The sequence below is a fragment of the Oncorhynchus nerka genome, linkage group LG9b, assembly GCF_034236695.1.
Source record: "Oncorhynchus nerka isolate Pitt River linkage group LG9b, Oner_Uvic_2.0, whole genome shotgun sequence".
Lineage (NCBI taxonomy): Eukaryota > Metazoa > Chordata > Actinopteri > Salmoniformes > Salmonidae > Oncorhynchus > Oncorhynchus nerka.
In genome coordinates this window covers 27,794,379-27,809,550 of record NC_088424.1, presented here as the reverse complement: position 1 = coordinate 27,809,550, position 15,172 = coordinate 27,794,379, and the positions used below count along the sequence as shown (strand labels likewise).

General features: G+C 43.0%; 1 protein-coding gene and 1 long non-coding RNA gene across 5 annotated transcripts; one reads left to right on the top strand and one right to left on the bottom strand.

Annotated features, from left to right (window-relative positions):
- The first annotated feature begins 25 nt into the window (after positions 1–25).
- LOC115114860 (alanine aminotransferase 2-like) lies at positions 26–14,943 on the top strand. 4 transcript variants are annotated; one of them, XM_065013476.1, is made up of 13 exons: positions 3,111–3,467; positions 3,559–3,763; positions 6,237–6,318; positions 9,059–9,148; positions 9,489–9,597; positions 11,331–11,464; positions 11,577–11,820; positions 11,985–12,064; positions 12,202–12,338; positions 13,144–13,318; positions 13,569–13,724; positions 13,923–14,035; positions 14,221–14,943. In XM_065013476.1, the coding sequence occupies exons 4-13, from the start codon at positions 9,077–9,079 to the stop codon at positions 14,309–14,311; spliced, it is 1,311 nt and encodes a 436-aa protein (XP_064869548.1). In that variant the 5' UTR covers positions 3,111–3,467; positions 3,559–3,763; positions 6,237–6,318; positions 9,059–9,076; the 3' UTR covers positions 14,312–14,943. The 4 variants fall into 4 exon arrangements, with proteins under 4 accessions (XP_064869549.1, XP_064869548.1, XP_064869546.1 ...); XM_065013477.1 differs by lacking the exons at positions 3,111–3,467; positions 3,559–3,763; positions 6,237–6,318 and adding exons at positions 26–239; positions 7,821–7,825; XM_065013474.1 differs by lacking the exons at positions 3,111–3,467; positions 3,559–3,763 and adding an exon at positions 5,141–6,117.
- Positions 7,481–8,436, bottom strand: LOC135565692 (uncharacterized). Its single transcript, XR_010461791.1, has 2 exons — positions 8,317–8,436; positions 7,481–8,170 (listed from the first exon to the last, which is right to left on the bottom strand). It is a non-coding gene; the product is annotated as an uncharacterized LOC135565692 (long non-coding RNA).
- Positions 14,944–15,172: the final 229 nt, after the last annotated feature.

The following is a 15,172-nucleotide window of genomic DNA, read 5'->3' as shown; positions in this document are numbered from 1 at the left end:
CATCGCCAGCTCCGGGGAGGCAAAGCGGTCGAATTCCAGAATGGCAAACCGACACTCGCACCGACATCAAAACCGTGTTGCAGCTAGCCAGTGCGGGCCCACCATGTACAGACTGGAATGTGGCTGGCACAGGCGTTGGAGCCCAACCGCTCGCGCTCAGTGCCATCTCCCCACAACAACAGTTGGGAACCACAGGTGTAACGTTATTTCAACCCCAAAAGCACAATGCACTGTCGATAGTTATGAGTCTTGATTTTAACAGTCTACCTGTTAGTAAAGAGATGGCGTTCCATGACAGCTAGTTATGTCTATCCATAGCTAAAGACGAAATGACATGGTTCTTTTTGTTATCAAAACAGGAAGTAGCGTGGGTCATCTTTTATTTACCTCCGATAGAAACCGGCGTTCATAAATACTATGGTCCGAGAGCGAGCCTTTGAACAAGGTGTGAATTAATGTTATGTTAGTATAATACTACACTCTCATTGTCAAATAGTCTATTATTGATCATGAGGGGAAAAACAAACAATTATACTTGAAGTGAGGCAAATAAAGTAATAACGCCTTCACTACAGATCCAACAAGGAGAGAAACAAAAATTAGATAAAACTACATAAACCTGGACTTTTCCAACAGACTATGCCTTTAGGACACGATGTCTGTTTCAAAATTCCTGATGGAACGGACCTTATAATATGTGATTATTCACAGAACTGAAATTGTCGTGTTGGTCTGCATTCACTACTGTAATAGCCTTCTTGCAATCATTCCAATGGATTTTAAAAACATATTTAATAGAAAATATCACTTTCACTATTAAAATGTGTGTGTGTGAGAAGGAGATGGTGGGAATGGATGATGTTTGTGTTGACAGGGTGAAAGGTGGCAAGGTAAATTAACAATGGTGAAATAAATGAATAACCACCCACATAATATCACTGGGAGCTGTTTTGTTTGGTCTCTTGTCTCAGTCTCAAAGGCACTATTTAACATAGTTTTTTTTGGCATGGGAATAACACATCAAACATTGATTCAATACACATCCCAAAAAAGCTTTCTTAAAAGTATTGCACAGGGGGCTTTACGGTGACGCAACTTAGGAAATGGCTGCCTAGTTTTTCGTTCTGCACATCGGTTGGGTATTTCCCCCACTAAATTCAAGTATTTACTCTGAGCATTATAATAACTTATGGAAAAGGTCGAGGAGCTACAACAACAGCCCATAAGACAGATATAATCGTTGATGAACCCGAGATGGCTAATGCTAGCGGAAATAAGATAGCAGCAGCAAAAGAACCCTCATTTCGTGAGGTGATAAAGGTGGAATTGTGTGTAAAAAGGGTTGCGCTGATCGAATCTGGTATCAGGATAAGTATGACACTGAGTCACCGATTTTATGCTATGTATTTTTTATTAGCTAAGTAATAAGTGGTAAATGCAATTTTTGTATTGACGGGTCCGCTGTAACACCACGCAGGGTAGAACAGAGAACTGGCCAACACCCTAAAGATATCTTCTTTAAATACTCTGACAGTAGTAGTTCCTGCTTCCGAGCTGGCCTGTCAGAGTAGAGATCAAGTGTGGTTTAAACTTACTCAATCTATGTTGATTGTTGGCGCCCCAACTGGTCCCAGCCCCCGGGCGCTCCCATTGGCAGGTGTAGTTGTTGCTGGGTAGAATATCTATGCGCTCATCCCCTAAATACCGTTATCTCACATAATACTTTCAAGGCAGAACTCAGTGTGTCAGAGTGAGAAATGAGCTGTCGCCCACTCTTAGCTATGATGTGGGCGTGCCCCAAGGGTCAATACTGTGGCCCCTCCTGTTCAGCCTGTACATGAATGATCTGCCTTCTGTCTGTACCGTGTCTGAAGTTCAAATGTATGCAGATGATACAGTGATATATGTGCATGCAAAGAGCAAACAACAAGCTGCACAAGAACTCACTACTGTAATGGTCCAGGTTAAAGTGGCTCCGTGACTCGTGTTTGCATCTCAATTTGAAAAAAAACTGTTTGAGTGTTCTTCACAAAGAGGGCAACAGATGCTATTGAGCCAGATGTCTATGTGTCAGGGGAGAAGCTCCAGGTGGTATCTGATTTTAAGTACCTTGGCATCATACTTGATTCCAACCTCTCTTTTTAAAAAGCTGTTGAAAAAGGTCATTCAAATAACCAAATTCAACCTAGCTAATTTTACCGATTTATACGACATTGTTTGACTACAGATGTAGCAAAACTGTACTTCAAATCTATGATACTCCCCCACTTAACATACTGCTTGACTAGTTGGGCCCGAGCTTGCTGTACAACATTAAGACTTATTCGGTCTGTCTACAAACAGGCTCTCAAAGTGCTTGATAGGAAGCCCAATAGCCATCATCACTGTTATATCCTCAGAAAGCATGAGCTCCTGAGTTGGGAAAATCTTGCGCAATACACCGATGCATGTCTTGTATTCAAGATCCTAAATGGCCTGGCTCCCCCTCCACTCAGTATTTTTGTTAAACAGAAAAACCAAACATATGGCAGCAGATCCACAAGGTCCACCAAGAGAGGTGACTGTATAGTTCCCTTAAGAAAAGGCACCTTTAGTAAATCCGTTTTCTCTGTGAGAGCTTCCCATGTCTGGAATACACTGCCATCAGACACACATAACTGCACCACATATCACACTTTCACAAAATGCTTGAAGACATGGCTAAAGGTCAATCAGATTTGTGAACATGGTCCCTAGCTGTGTGTTACCGCTTTCTATGTTGTCTGTAGCTTGTGAGGTGTGGAAACACTTTGTTGCTTTTATGAATTTTGTCTTGCTGCTTTTTGTTCTGTCTGTATGCTATGTCTTGCTTGTCCTATGTTGCTATTGTCTATATTGTAATTGCTTTTAATAACCTGCCCAGAGACTGCGGTTGAAAATTAGCCGGCTGGCTAAAACCGGCACTTTTACTGAAACGTCCTGTCCCTGTAAAAATAAACTAAACTAAACTAAACTCAAGATGACACTGACCTGGGAATTGAGAGAGCACACGAGCTCTGGCCTCAAAACCCCCCAGCGGCGCCCCACCCAAATCCATAGTAGTACGGTTCCTAAAATTCTCAGTCAAAGAGAAAGTCTTACAACCTGGAAAAAGCCTGTTAACTTCCAAGGCCAACGAGTGTTCTTTGATCATGACTACGTGGGAGAGATACTGAAAAGAAGGAAAGAATACACCCCCATTAAGAAAGCACTTGAAGAGAAGGGTATTCACTTACAAACACCATACCCGGCAAAAATGCGGGTATTTCTGGAAAATGGCCCGGTTTCATACGAGCATGCAGACGAGGCGGCTGAGGACCTGAAGTCAAGGGGCTTCCCAGTGGAGTATTACCGCCAGGAGAAAGGCGACATCAACAGTGGAAAGACTCTGTTACGGAGTCTAGTTTGATAGGTTCTCAACTAGCTGGACTGTTCCCCGGACTCCGTGTGTAGGTATTTGTACAATGCATGAACAAGGGTATTGAACTTGACATTGGTATCTGTCTTTATTCCTTTATCCAACATATCATACTGAAACAGACTCGAGCAGGCTCTCCCGTGGATCGATGTCGACAAGCTGAGTCATGGAGAAAGAGGGAAACCACCTCGGCGAGAGGACGTTCACATCCGAGAGAGACTCAGGCATTTCCAACGGGAAGATGGAAGACAATGAATTGGATTTAACAGAATTAACAGTCACGCGAGCTGTTAAGACGTTGGGTTGTTACGGTTGACATTGCAATAGGTAAAATATATCCCCTATTTTCCCCCAATGCAGAACAAGGGTGAATAGCCAAAAGTATGTGTTCTTTATGAACACACTAAGTAGCGTCACGTTAATAACATATATATTAGCTAAGGATTAATGACACATTGACAACGGGGCGACAGAAGGGCGTATCAAGGGGAGGGTTCATGATATGCAAGCATGACCGAAATAGTTTTCACTTGTAATTAACCGATGTGTTTAAGCGACGAATTAGGAGCCCTTATTATTTTCGGTTCCACCAGGTCTTGTTTGTGACGTCATGCATTTTCATATCTGAGTGAGGGGCCACTCCTACGGACAGACTCATCCCCTCAAACCCCAGAGGCAAGAGACAGTCCTCTGACATGGGAGTCCAAATACCAAAGTATTTTCCCACTTTGGTTTACTTTTATCGTTCTTGATTTTTTGTTCATTTTTAGGCTCATGATTAGCAAGGCAGATATGGTGCACAGGTTTTTTTTATTCATATCGATGCATCATGGGGAATTTAAGGTCCTAAGTCTCAATGTGAACAGACTGGGGAGTGCCATCAAGAGAAGTAAGGTAATAAGTCTCAATGTAAACGGACTGGGGAGTGCCATCAAGAGAAGTAAGGCCATCAGTCTCAATGTAAACGGACTGGGGAGTGGGGAGTGACATCAAGAGAAGTAAGGTAATAAGTCTCAATGTAAACGGACTGGGGAGTGACATCAAGAGAAGTAAGGTAATAAGTCTCAATGTAAACGGACTGGGGAGTGACATCAAGAGAAGTAAGGTAATAAGTCTCAATGTAAACGGACTGGGGAGTGACATCAAGAGAAGTAAGGTCATAAGTCTCAATGTAAACGGACTGGGGAGTGCCATCAAGAGAAGTAAGGTCATAGCAAAGATGAAACGGGAGAGAGGTGACATACTATTCTGGCAGGAAACTCACTTATCCACCTGAACACGAGAAACTCAAGAAAATGGGATATAGGAACACTTTTTTTTCTTCTTACAAAATGGGTAGAAGGGGAGTTGCAATCTTGATCCCAAATTCAGTTAATTTAGAGTTTATGTCAGAAATAAAAGACAAGGAGGGTAATTTATACTTGTTAAATGTAAACTGGATAACAAGGAAGTTACATTATTTAATGTATACGCACCCCCAGGGAGTGACATGGTCTTCTACAGGAAGTTACATTATTTAATGTATACACACCCCCAGGGAGGGACATGGTCTTCTACAGGAAGTTACATTATTTAATATATACTCACCCCCAGGGAGTGACATGGTCTTCTACAGGAAGTTACATTATTTAATGTATACGCACCCCCAGGGAGTGACATGGTCTTCTACAGGAAGTTACATTATTTAATGTATACGCACCCCCAGGGAGTGACATGGTCTTCTACAGGAAGTTACATTATTTAATGTATACGCACCCCCAGGGAGTGACATGGTCTTCTACAGGAAGGTGTTTGATTTAATTGCCACAGAAACCTCTGGCACTCTTATCTGTGGAGGGGACTTTAACACAATTCTAAACTCAAAATTGGACAGCACAAATCAAAATAGGAAAATGAGTCTAGTTGCCAAAAAGATCAATAGGATATTGCAGGATCCAGGACTGCTCGATGTATGGCTTGTGTAAGGATTTAGGATTAATGCATTTTAAACCCTCTACCATATTACTTAAGATTGAATTGTTTGAACAACAGCTGCTTTGTGTGTGTGTGTGTGTGTGTGTGTGTGTGTGACAATAATTGAGCAACATGGTGTGACTTGCATGTTGCAAAGCGGTGTACTGTTTAATACATTTGCCCTGCCTGTCTGTGTGTGTGACAATATTGAGCACATGGTGTGACTTGCTGCATGTTACAAAGTTGTGGTTAATCATGTATAGGGAGGGGTGGTCATCACGAGGTTTAACTGAGATGGAAAAATACTGAACAACACAATAGCAGGAACTGAGCAACTGTTATAACTAGGGTGTGATACCAGAACAGTAAGAATCTATACATTGACAGAGGGTGGACTCCAAGAAGCGCCAAGAGGCGGGGACCAGCCTGAGGGCCTGCGATAGGCTGAGCAAGTCTAAACCACGCTCAGCCTCTACTGTGATAGGCCAACAGACGAGTTGGAACTACGTCTATCACAGTATAAGAACAGCTGTTTACTTACATCCTGTCAGTTCTCTGCTTGCCCTGCGTGCTTATACAGTGAACCCGTATATACGAAAATTGCATTTACCATTTATTGCTTGAATTTAATTAAAGATAATTAACGACAGATTCTGACTTTTATTCTTCCTGATACCGGATTCGAAAGACGCAACCCTGGATAAGAGCGTCTGCTAAATGACTTAAATGTAAATGTAAATGTATCACTTGACACCCACAAGACCGATAAGGAATATACTTTTTACTCAGCCCGCCACACGGAATACTCCAGGTTAAATAACTATTGTCTCTTCTCTACCTGAGATAGATCTGCCCCAAGGTGAGGAGCATCAAACAGACAGAGCTGGAGCCCTTGGTGAGACGAGCAACCCAGAACAGAACTCACACAGGTAAGATCTAATAGTTCAGCCACAGAGCTGACCTGATGTTAGCAACCTTAATACTGAAGTCACATGCATCATGTTATATTATTTCAGACATCGAACGGCTAGATACATGTTCACTTGTCCATGCAATGAAGTGCATTTTCATGTGAAACACAATATAGTATACTAATGAATATCCATTGACTTACACTACAGTATGTAATCTGTTTCTGATAGGGAGTGAGGAAGCCCTATATGGATGTATTCTACAATGTAGAAAATAATACAAATAAACAAAAACCCTGGAATTAATAGGTGTGTCCAAACTTTTTACTATAGAGAGAGGGAGGGAGAGAAAGAGAGAACATACGGTCTCCTATTTAGTACGGTTCTTCCCTTGTTCAGATAGACACAAGGACAGATGATTGTAAAAACCACACGACATCGTTTCCCAGCAATGGAATTACTGTGTAATTTGAATAAACAAGATTCCAATTAAGTAGCTATGTCAAAAAAAAATCTCTAAACTGACATTGCTCAAACCAACAGAACAATGTTGTGTGTACAATTTATTACGTCAACGCATACAATTGTTTGCATGGCATTACATATGTCAAGTGTTAGAGTTGCGTAAATTCGAATCTGGTATCAGGATAAATATAACAATGAGTCACCGATTTTATACTATGTATTTTTTATTAGCTAAGTAATAAATGGCAAATGCAACTTTCGTATATACGGGCTCACTGTAATACCACGCAGGGCAGAACAGAGAACTGACAAGATGTATGTGAACAGTATTCTTTATACTGTGATAGACAGTTCCAACCCGTCTGTTGGCCTATCACAGTAGAGGCTGGGCGTGGTTTAAACTTGCTCAGCCTATTGCAGGCGCTCAGGCGGGTCCCCGCCTCTTGGCGCTTCTGTTGATAGATGTAACTGTTGCTGTGAAGAACATCCATGCGCTCATGCTCCATCTCGCACCTGGCTCCTGTTATCTAACAAAAGACCGCTGGTTCTGCAACCCCACGCTCTGAATGTGCCACCCCCCAACTCATTGCACAGTTCCTGTCTTTTTTCCATCATGAGAAAGGCCCATGGCCCTGAAGCTTTTAACAATGTTTCAAGTGTTGATAATGGGATATGAAAAAGGGTGAGTCGGTCAAGGATCGATGCAGACAAGGTGGTAGATTGTACGACAAGCGACAGGTTTATTTCAAAGTGGAGATATCTGGTACAGCGTATATACGGGCCCCTCTGTTAGCTCATCAGAGACTAGCAAAAAAGACACTAGCTAACAATGGGTACAAGCTTCATATACAGAACAGAAAGTAGGTTGATATCTAGGAGATCGGATCTTCGGATTGGATCAGGCTGGGGTGTAGTCATCCGGCATTGGCTCTGTTGTCTGTCCGTCATCGTAGAATCCTGCCATGCCTGTTCTTGGTCGTCACACCCCGTTCAGCTGAAAAGGAGATCTGGTGTGTGCGCTATCTTCAGTCACACAATGTTCGGCTGGGAGGGAGATTATGTGTGTGTGTTAGTTTGTCTCTAAGTCTAGGCTTTCTGCCAATCTGTGGGTGTCTTATCTGGGTGTCCTCGGCAGCTATGTGTGTACTGTATGTGCGTCGTCCCTGTCTTCTGGGGTCAGTGTGTAAGAGCGTATGCGTCCCTATCTTCAGGGGAGTTGTGGCCGAACTGCCGGCTAGCACCTGTGGCTAGGAGTATCCTGTTGTGACAGTGTTCTGGATGATTACAGTGAGTGTGTGTGTGTGAGAGATATCCTGTATGGGGCCCAACCTGTTTTACTATGTGTCTCAGCTATAGTAGTGTAATGTCACCTACATAGGAATTAGCAGTCCTCTACACAAGTCAGCTATGTTGCATAACACATACATACATCCACACAAGCCAACAGCAGATAATATTCAATCATATATATGGTAATGGCTATAATGTAAAACACAGGATCCAACACAAGATACCTAGCTAGGTAGCTAGACGTTGCAGTATGTCACTTACCACACTACGGCCTCTTCCGCTACTGTCCCTCAGTGCTAGCCGAAACTCTCCAGCTTTGCTGGTGTCCATACTAAGCTGAAGATGGAGAACCTCATCGCCAGCTCCGTTGAGGCAAAGCGGTCGAATGGCAAACCGACACTCGCACCGACATCAAAACCGTGTTGCAGCTAGCTAGTGCGGGCCCACCATGTACAGACTGGAATGTGGCTGGCACAGGCGTTGGAGCCCAACCGCTCGCGCTCAGTGCCATCTCCCCACAACAACAGTTGGGAACCACAGGTGTAACGTTATTTCAACCCCAAAAGCACAATGCACTGTCGATAGTCATGAGTCTTGATTTTAACAGTCTACCTGTTTGTAAAGAGATGGTGTTCCATGACAGCTAGTTATGTCTATCCATAGCTAAAGACGAAATGGCATGTTTTTTTTGTTATCAAAACAGGAAGTAGCGTGGGGCGACCTTTATTCACTTCTGATAGAAACCGGCGTTGTTCATAAATATTGTAACGACCCTGGGTTATAAGCGCGGAAATCGACTCTGCCGCACGAGCATGCTTTTGCGGCACAGTCGATAGCGCGCCGGACCTCGGGCTAGAAGGTCAAGGGTTCGAGACCTATTCCCTGCTGTTTCATTACAATATTATGGTCCATGCAATGAAGTGCATTTTCATGTGAAACACAATATAGTATACTAATGAATATCCATTGACTTACACTATAGCATGTAATCTGTTTCTGATAGGGAGTGAGGAAGCCCTATATGGATGTGATAGACGTCAGTTGGGGAGACCCACACGGAGGAGGGGTAAAACCCTTGACTTTTGTCCGACAGGTAATGTCATTCTAACCTTTGTTTCTGTCTGATTGTCGCCCGTTAATCCTGCCTGTTTGCTCCTGAGTAGCACAGCGGTTTAAGGCACTGCATCTCAGTGCAAGAGGCGTCACTACAGACACCCTGGTTTGAGTCCAGGCTGAATCACAACCGGACGTGATTGGGAGTCCCATAGGGCGGCGCAGGTTTGGCCAGTGTAGGCCGTCATTGTAAATAAGAATTTGTTCTTGACTGACTTGCTTAGTAAAATAAAGGTTAAATAAATATAAGTTGTATTTGTTAACTCTTTGTCTTTACACCTTTGTGTGTGTACGCATACATGCATGTGTGTGTGTGTCAGGTTCTTGCAGCCTGCATATACCCTGAGCTGGTCGAAAGTGATAAACTGCCAGTGGAAGTTAAACAGAGGGCCCAAAGCCTACTGAGCGCATGTGATGGGGGCAGTGTAGGTAAGGAGGACTACAATTGGGCCTTTGGAAACACATTACAGTATGTCTACAGTTTGAAAGTGTTACGTTTTTTGAATGTACTAAGGTTGACGATCATCATCAAATCAAATCAAATTTATTTGATACATCAGCTGATATCTCAAAGTGCTGTACAGAAACCCAGCCTAAAACCCCAAACAGCAAGCAATGCAGGTGTAGAAGTACTTAAAAATCATACAATGTGATTTTCTGGATTTTTGTTTTAGATTCCGTCTCTCACAGTTGAAGTGTACCTATGATAAAAATTACAGACCTCTACATGCTTTGTAAGTAGGAAAACGTGCAAAATCGGTAGTGTATCAAATACTTGTTCTCCCCACTGTATGCATCTATTACAGATTCCGTGGATCAGAAAACCAGTCAGTATCTGGTGTGACCATTATTTTCCTTATGCAGAGCGACATATCTCCTTTGCATAGAGTTGATCAGGCTATTGATTGTGGCCTGTGGAATGTTGTCCCACTCCTTTTCAATGGCTGTGTGAAGTTAATGGATATTGGCCGGAACTGGAACACGCTGTTGTACATGTCAATCCAGAGCATGCCGAACATGCTCAATGGGTGACATGTCTGGTGAGTATGCAGGCCATGGAAGAACTTAGACATTTTCAGCTTCCAGAAATTGTGTACAGATCCTTGCGACATGGGGCCATGTAGTATCAGGCTGAAACATGAGGTGATAGCAGCAGATGAAGGGCACGACAATGGGCCTCAGGTTCTCGTCACAGTATCTCTGTGCATTAAAATTGCCATAGATAAAATGCTATTGTGTTCATTGTCCGTAGCTTATGCCTGCCCATATCATAACCTCACCGGCCCCATGGGGCACACTGTTCACCACACTGACATCAGCAAATCCCTCGCCCACACTCCGCCATAAACGCTGTCTGCCATCTTCCCGGAACAGTTGAAATCGGGAATCATCCGTGAAGAGCACACTTCTCCAGCGTTCCAGTGGCCATTGAAGGTGAGCATTTGCCCACTGAAGTCGGTTACGACAGCGAACTGCAGTCAAGTCAAACCCTGCTGAGGACGACGAGAACGCAGATGAGCTTCCCTGAGACAGTTTTTGAATGTTTGTGCAGAAATTATTTGGTTGTGAAAACCCATATTTTTATCAGCTGTCTGGGTGGCTGGTCTCAGACAATCCCACAGGTGAAGAAGCCGGATGTGGAGGTCCTGTCCTGGTGGGATTACACCTGGTCTGTGGTTGTGAGGCTGGTTGGACTTATTGCCAAATTATTTACAACAACATTGGTAGACAAATGAACATTCAATTCTCAAGCAACGGCTCTGGTGGGCATTCTTGCAGTCAGCATGCCAATTGAACGCTACCTCAAAGGCTGAGACATCTGAGGCATTTTAGAGTGGCCATTTATTGTCCCTAGCACAAGGTGCATCTGTGTAATGATCATGCTGTTTAATCAGCTTCTTGATATGCCACACCTGTCAGTTGGATGGATTATCTTGGGAAAGGAGAAATGCTCACTAACAGGGATGTAAACAAATTTGTGCACAACATTTGAGAGAAATAAGCTATTTGTGCATATGGACTTTTTCTGGGATCTTTTATTTCAGCTCATGAAACATGGGATCAACACTTTAGATGTTGCATTCATATTTTTGTTCAGTGTGCATGTGATGTGTGTTTATATTTGATATACATCTCTTTGTTCTTCTTCTCTATCTTATCAGGCTCATACACACCCACTGGTGGTATCTCTTATATACAGTGCAGTGTGTCCAACTTCATCTCTCGACGAGATGGTGGTGTACCATCGTCCCCCGAGAATATCTTCATGACATCTGGCTCCCAGAGGTCTTTAATGGTGAGAATCATCTTCACCATCATCATCAAAACCATTGTCATAATAATAATCATCTTAATCATCGTGTCTGTCTCATTCATCTTTCACTCTTTATTATTATTTTTTTGTTTAGTTGGTTCTGAAGCTGTTGGTCCACAATCAGGCCTCACTCCCGACAGGTGTGCTGACCGCTGTGCCCACCTACTCTTCCTTCAAAATGATGTTGCAAAGGCTCGGTGCAGCCGTTGTTCCCTACTACCTAGATGAGGAGCAGGGTTGGGCAATGGAGGTGGAGGAGCTACGCAGAGCATTACAGGCCTCTAAGGGTGTCTGCAACACAGTTGCCCTGTATGTCATCAACCCGGGGAATCCTACAGGTAACGAGTTGTTCCGGTTCCATGATGGTTGATACCGTAGTACCCCACTATTTGACAGTAGTACCCCACTATTTGTCCCTATGAAGAATGTAAAGTAAACTTTTTTGCAGCCAAGTTACCTCAACAGTATTTATGGATAGTCTCATTTGTTTTGTTGTTGCTAGGTCATGTTCAGAGCAGGAAGTGTATTGAAAAGGTGATCCGATTCGCTGCTGAGGAGAGGCTCTTCATCATGGCTGATGAGGTGACTTCCTGTCTATACTTTCGCCTGGCAAATCGCTTATTTTCAATCACAAATATTTCACCTCTTTCTATATGGACTATGTAGTGAGTTGTTGTTCTGTCTTCCACGCACCCCTCGCTGTTTCATTTGATCCACAGGTGTATCAGGAAAGTGTGTTCGGGAAGGGCAGTGAGTTTGTCTCCTATAAGAAGGTTCTGTCTGAGATGGGGCCTCCTCTCTCTCACACAGTGGAGCTGGCCTCTTTCCACTCAGCATCCAAAGGCTTCATGGGAGAGTGAGTACTGTACAGCAGCACTGTCTGTCTTCTAAGGCAATAGACTAACGGATTCATGCATTCAACTAAAGGTGAACTGTATTAGGAGGTTTTGTAATTGACTGGTCTAAAGTTCAGAATGCCACCATGATGCATCTATTAGAATGCTGCTGGATGAATGAGATAGGATTCAATTATCTGATTTATTTCACACACACAGCAGAGGGGTGAGGATTTTATTGGCTTGTATAAGGCTGTTAGGTAGGGTTGTGGTGGTTGATTCTTTCATGCACAAAAGGAAGGCAAACAGAATATGCCACCCCCTGGCATCACCATGACAAGATTTGCCGGTTTCAGAAGGGGAGAAGGGGGTTAAATGGTAAGGTTAGGAGTGAAAAAAAGCCTGAGGAGTGGTTTTTGGCAGTGAGAACAGCTGTAGTGGGAAGGGGTGGGGCATGGCCCAATTAGAGCAATTAGTCGCATCAACAGAGGAGTGTTCTTCAATACATACATACTATAGCCTACTGTACTCTACAATGATCTGGATCGTATTACCCCATTAGCTACTTAAGTAATTAGCTACTAGCCTACTACTTCTTTAGAAATGTCAAATTCCTTCAGCATGAGCGTTAGCGCAAACATGGATTAGGGCCATCTTAGACGATGTATGAGCTGCCAACACAAACTCAATAGTGACAAAAGTAAATAAAATAGCTGGCAGTTCCCTAAGAGATCCACTTCAGGCTTCCTATGGTGTAAAAGCCTGTACTGAAACCAGCAGGCCAGTGTTTGACCACTACTCTGTATGTCTCTCCTCCCTGCACAGGTGTGGGCTACGCGGAGGGTACGTGGAGCTGGTGAACCTTGACCCCGCCGTCATGAAGTACGCCTACACCATCTTTTCCACTGACATCTGTGCCCCTGTGACTGGTCAGCTAGCCCTGGAGCTCATGGCTAACCCTCCCAGGCCAGGGGACCCCTCATACCCGGTCTACGCCCAGGTGAGACCCATCAAAATAGATCAAACTACAGTATGACGTTAGGCTTAATAGATTGCATATGCCATGTAACATTTAGTCACAAGTAGTTTAATGATAGTGCTCTACAATCATTGAAGTCTCTAAAATAAGAAATAGTTCATCAAAATCAAACAAATGAATTCCTTTCCCTATTCACAACGGCACCTCAGTGTCCCATACAATATGCTCTCCCCGTGTCCTTCTTTTCCATCTTCTCTCCCATCTCCGCCAGGAGACCCAGTCTATCCGGGCCATGCTGGTCCATAACATGAACTGGGTCCCAGAGTTTCTGAACAATATCCCAGGGATCAGCTGTCAGCCGATGATGGGAGGAGCTTTCGTATTCCCCCGGCTGTATCTACCCCAAGCAGCCATTGAGAAGGCCAAGGTTAGTCATGGGGAAAATAGTACACTGTATGGTCAGGTAGAGCACTAGAATGACTACTGCTGTTTGTCATATGGGCATTTCAAGAGACATTCACCTTTTGGAGGAAAAACATGTGATTCAACATCTGATTCATTCTAAATACTCTGGAGTTAATGATTTGATCTCTTATATATGTGAGTTTTCTGTTTTCCATTGCAGGTGGTGGGGATGCAGCCTGACCTGTGGTACTGTACACGGTTACTAGAGGAGGCAGGAGTGTGTGTGGGACCGGGGTGTGAGTATGGACAGAAGGAAGGCACCCACCACATCAGGTACAATCCTCTCTCTGTCAACAGCTTATGGACATAGAAATGTCACCATAAAACACTCCAGTAGTCAATGGCTCCATATCCACTACTCATCCTATGCAAATGAACAGGGAAGCATAGCATTAGCCTCATCATTCTATTTAAATGGTTATACTTCCCCACGGATTTGTTCTCATCTCTCTCTGTAGACTGTGTGTCATGACCCCAGTGGAAACCATGGAAGAGGTACTGAAACGCCTGAAGAACTTCCACCTGCACTTCCTCAAGGAGTTCTCCTGATAACTGGCTTCACCTTACAGCCCAAAGATGAATAATACATTTAACTTCAGACACAATCACAGTACAGAGAAGAAAATTGCAACCAGTAACATTGTTTAACATCTTTATCTTTCAACAGACCATATTTAAATAATAAATTAAGACAACACATGACCTGAGTTGAAAAATTCTGCATTTGGATTGAACAAAGTTGGGCGTGAGCGGCTTTTAACATAATTATTATGCTTCAAGTCATGCATGTCCACAGAAAAAACATATTCTCCGTATTTTGTCAAACTTCGGCATTAGAGAATGAAACTACCTGTCTCAGACAGTGTAGATCCCCTCTAAATACTCAGACTCTTCTTAACAATAAGAACGTTACCTTGTTATGATCTGCCATTGTGGGGCAGAGATATTGGAACTAAGGGAATAAGTGAAAGTTGAAATTTTTAAGGTAAGGATAGATTTTGGCCATATTCTCTAACATCCAAAGTCCATCATGTCAATTCAATACTTTCTATGACTGTGATATGTTTGTCTCACTAGCTATCATAAAACGAATGCATTAACTGTAAGTCGCTCTGCATTAGAACATCTGCTAAATTACTCAAATGTAAAAATGATGACAAATAAACAGACTTTTTAAAGCATTGGATGCAATCTGTGTTGAGTTACTCCTATGGCATTTCAAGGGGAATTTAGCCACCCTCTAGTTTGTGAGGATAAAAATACTTAATCCAAGACATTTGTTATTCTATAACATAACAGTTTTAATGTCATATTCAATAAGTATATAAATACAGTAAAACCTCATAGGCCTACTGACAAAAGAGGGATGTTTTAAATCACCTCAGATTCTCAACCATTCTATTGAACACA